The 3,209-nt window shown below is 61.4% G+C and overlaps 1 protein-coding gene across 1 annotated transcript in view; it reads left to right on the forward strand.

The window, feature by feature from the left end:
• The window catches only part of MDGA1 (MAM domain containing glycosylphosphatidylinositol anchor 1), a 32,912-nt gene that overhangs the window by 20,966 nt on the left and 8,737 nt on the right, over positions 1-3,209 (forward strand). Inside the window, 4 exon segments of the mRNA XM_027771886.1 lie at positions 12-76; positions 1,743-1,894; positions 2,702-2,879; positions 3,126-3,149. Of these exon segments, the coding sequence (XP_027627687.1) occupies positions 12-76; positions 1,743-1,894; positions 2,702-2,879; positions 3,126-3,149 (419 nt within the window).

Raw genomic sequence — 3,209 nt, forward strand, 5'->3', positions numbered from 1 at the left:
CGGCACGGCCGGGGCAGCTACGAGTGCAGCATCTCCAACGACGTGGGCTCGGCGGTCTGCCTCTTCCAGGTCTCGGGTGAGCACCCAGTCGGCCCCGCCCCACCCAGCCGCCCACGCCCACGCCCACCTGGTGCCAGGCTCCGCCCCGACTCCAGCCCTGACTCGCCTGGCTGGGCCCCGACCTCTGAGGCCCGCCTACCCCTGGCTTAGGCCTCGTGGTTGCGAGACCCTCGCCGGCCTAGAGCCCCGCCCCCCATACCGCCTGGGCCAATCCTTGACCTCCTCTTACAGCCCCGCCCCTACAGATGCGGGCCACGCCCCTCCGCTCCCGACCTCTCTAGGTCCAGGCCTTCCCCTTTCAGGGTCCTCCTGTGCCTGTCCCATGTCCCCTTCCTCGGCCTCTCACAGCTACACTCCGTCTACACCTAGTCTTCGCCAGGCCTAGGCTAAGTGCCTCTAGCCCCCACGCCGGCGCCAAACCTAGGCCCTTCCCTTTAAAAGCCCATCTACACCACGCCATGCGATCTGGACTCCATTCTTTACAGCCTCGATGAATCTCAGCTCTGCTTTCAGCCGTTCTGGGGCTGGCATCGTTCCCTCCAGCCCCGGCCCCACCAGATTTAGACCCACTCAAGCCCCGGGGCACTGCCCCATCTGGACCCTCAGGTTTCAAGCCTCTCCTCCCTCATCCTTGGCCCCAGAGGCTGCGGGTGGGGAAGCCTTCAGGGGCCTGAACTGTTTGTAGCTTAGAGAATAGGGATCCAGAATGGACAGGTCCCTAGGGCCTCCCAGCTCCTGCCACCACGTCCAGAACATAATATTCACCGCCAGCAGCTTCTCTGCAATGTCCAGGGGGTGGCAGGGCCAGCCCGAACACATTTTCTGAGCTGTCGCCCTGAAGGTACAGGCCCTTTGGTGCCCAGAAATCCCTCTCAGCCCTAACTCGTCCTCACAGCAGTCTTGGCTGGGCAGTCTGGGACTTCAGACGGGCCATGGGTGCGTTAGAAAGAGTGGTGAGGGCCAAGGGAGACGCAGAGGGGCTGCCCAGGTTGCTGAGGACCTCTCCTTTCCCCAGTTGTGGGGAGCTGGTAGCAACGCCCCTGAGGAGAGCTGCGGGCATGGTGCACCCCTTCCACCACACCCCAACTGAACAAGTGCCCCTTCAACTCCTGCTCGGGTTCCCGGGTCAGCAGCACAGAGCTAGGCCCACAGGTCACTGGCCACCTCCTCTGCCCCTCCCAGCCACCCAGCCCTGCCAGCCAGTGGCCCCTGTGACATTTCCCACCTCCTTCCCTCCTCCCCTGTTCTCCCACGCTTTCCCTGTCTCCCCACCTTTTGGCCTCTCTCTATCCTCGTCCTCTCTCTTCTCTCCCTTTCCTCCCAATATCCCCGGCTGTCCCGTGTGTCTTTCCCCAACCCTCTTCCCCTGTTATTCCTAATATCTCTTCTCTGTGTCGTCTCCACATCTCTCTTTTCCTGTCTCTTCCTCGGCCTTTGCTCCCCCTTCTCACCAACGTCACCTCTTGGCACGTCCAATCTCCCCTCTGTCCCCACCGTTTCTCCTACTGCACTTTCATTCTCCCTGTCTCCCAACGTCTCTCCTCACAATGTCACCCTTCCGTCTCCCCGGCCTCTCCCTCTGTTTCCTCATCCCCGCCTGTCTCCCTCCCCATGCCTGCTCTCTCTGTGTCTCTCCCTGTCCTCCCAACCCCACGGCCCATGCCCCCTCCCCGCCCTCTCAGCCAAAGCCTACAGCCCGGAGTTTTACTTCGACACCCCCAACCCCACCCGCAGCCACAAGCTGTCCAAGAACTACTCCTACGTGCTGCAGTGGACCCAGAGGGAGCCCGACGCTGTGGACCCTGTGCTCAACTACAGACTCAGTGTCCGCCAGGTGGGCCGGGGAGACGGGCTTCGCGGGAGGGTGGTGCCCTGGTCCTTCCGTGCTCACCAAGGCCAGGGGGAGGGGCTGGCGTCCGTGGCCTAGACGTGCTGACCCATTGCAGACCATGCTTCAGAAGAAAGTGTTCTGGACATGGCGGCAGGAGCTGGAAGGCTCTGGGGACCTGTCCCTTCTGGATCCACACCAGGGCAGAACCCCGAGAATCGGGCAATGATGGGCTGGACTCACGGGGGACTCGGCGCTGCTCACGTCCAGAGAGTCTGCTCTTGGGTGTGTGGGGCGGCCGTCTCACCTGTGAGGTCCCAAAGTGCAAGGCCAGAGTGACCATGCCGCTCTTGTGCCCAATCTGGTTCCTTGTGGTTCTTCCCAGCCCTGGAGGCAGTGTAGAGGGTGAGCGGGTGGCTCTTGGGCAGACTGCCTAGGCTGGAGTCCAACTCTGCACGAGCTTAGTCAAGTTACCTCTCGTTGGCCTCAGTTTCCTTATCTGCAAAATGGGGATATTGCAATACTCTGCCTCGCAGCAGTGGTACTTTGAGGTTTAATGAGTTAATAGGGGTGAAGCACTTGCAACAGTACAGAGAACACCTTCATATTTTGATACGCCTTGCTATCACTGTCACTATTAAGAGGGGAGAGAGATGGGCATGGCCGGGGTGATTGTCCCATGTCACCCATTGAGGAAACCAAGCTCCTGACTTCCTCGTTCTTGCTCCCCCTTTAAGTCACACCTGGGCCTGGGCTGGTGCTCCTGGGGAGGGCACGGCCTGTCAGATATCTGAAGATTCCCTGTGTCCACAGTTGAACCAGCACAATGCCATGGTCAAGGCCATCCCTGTCCGGCGGGTGGAGAAGGGGCAGCTGCTGGAGTATGTCCTGACTGATCTCCGTGTGCCCCACAGCTATGAGATCCGCCTCACGCCCTACACCACCTTTGGGGCTGGCGACACGGCTTCCCGCATCATCCACTACACAGAGCGTAGGTGATGGTGGCGGTGGCGGCGGTGGTTGTGGTGGTAAGGGTAGGCCCGACTCGTGCCCAGGGACCCCTCCACCCCGAAGCTGGGGCTCCCCGCTGCGTAGTCTCCTACTCTGTCACTGTAGGCCAGGCCCACTCGCCCCCAGTCCTGACTGTGAAGATCCTATCCCCTTTCCCCAAGCCCGGGCACCCTCCGTGCAGCTCCACACCCCAGTTCTGACTTGGTTTTCTTGCTTGCTTTCTCAGCCATCAACTCTCCGAACCTGTCAGGTGAGACTTTCAACCCCCGTCCAACCCCCCCCCCCCCCCCCTTCCCCTCCCCCCTCCTCC

Source organism: Tupaia chinensis, unplaced genomic scaffold, assembly GCF_000334495.1.
Source record: "Tupaia chinensis unplaced genomic scaffold, TupChi_1.0 Scaffold000238_1, whole genome shotgun sequence".
NCBI classification, from domain to species: Eukaryota; Metazoa; Chordata; class Mammalia; order Scandentia; family Tupaiidae; genus Tupaia; species Tupaia belangeri.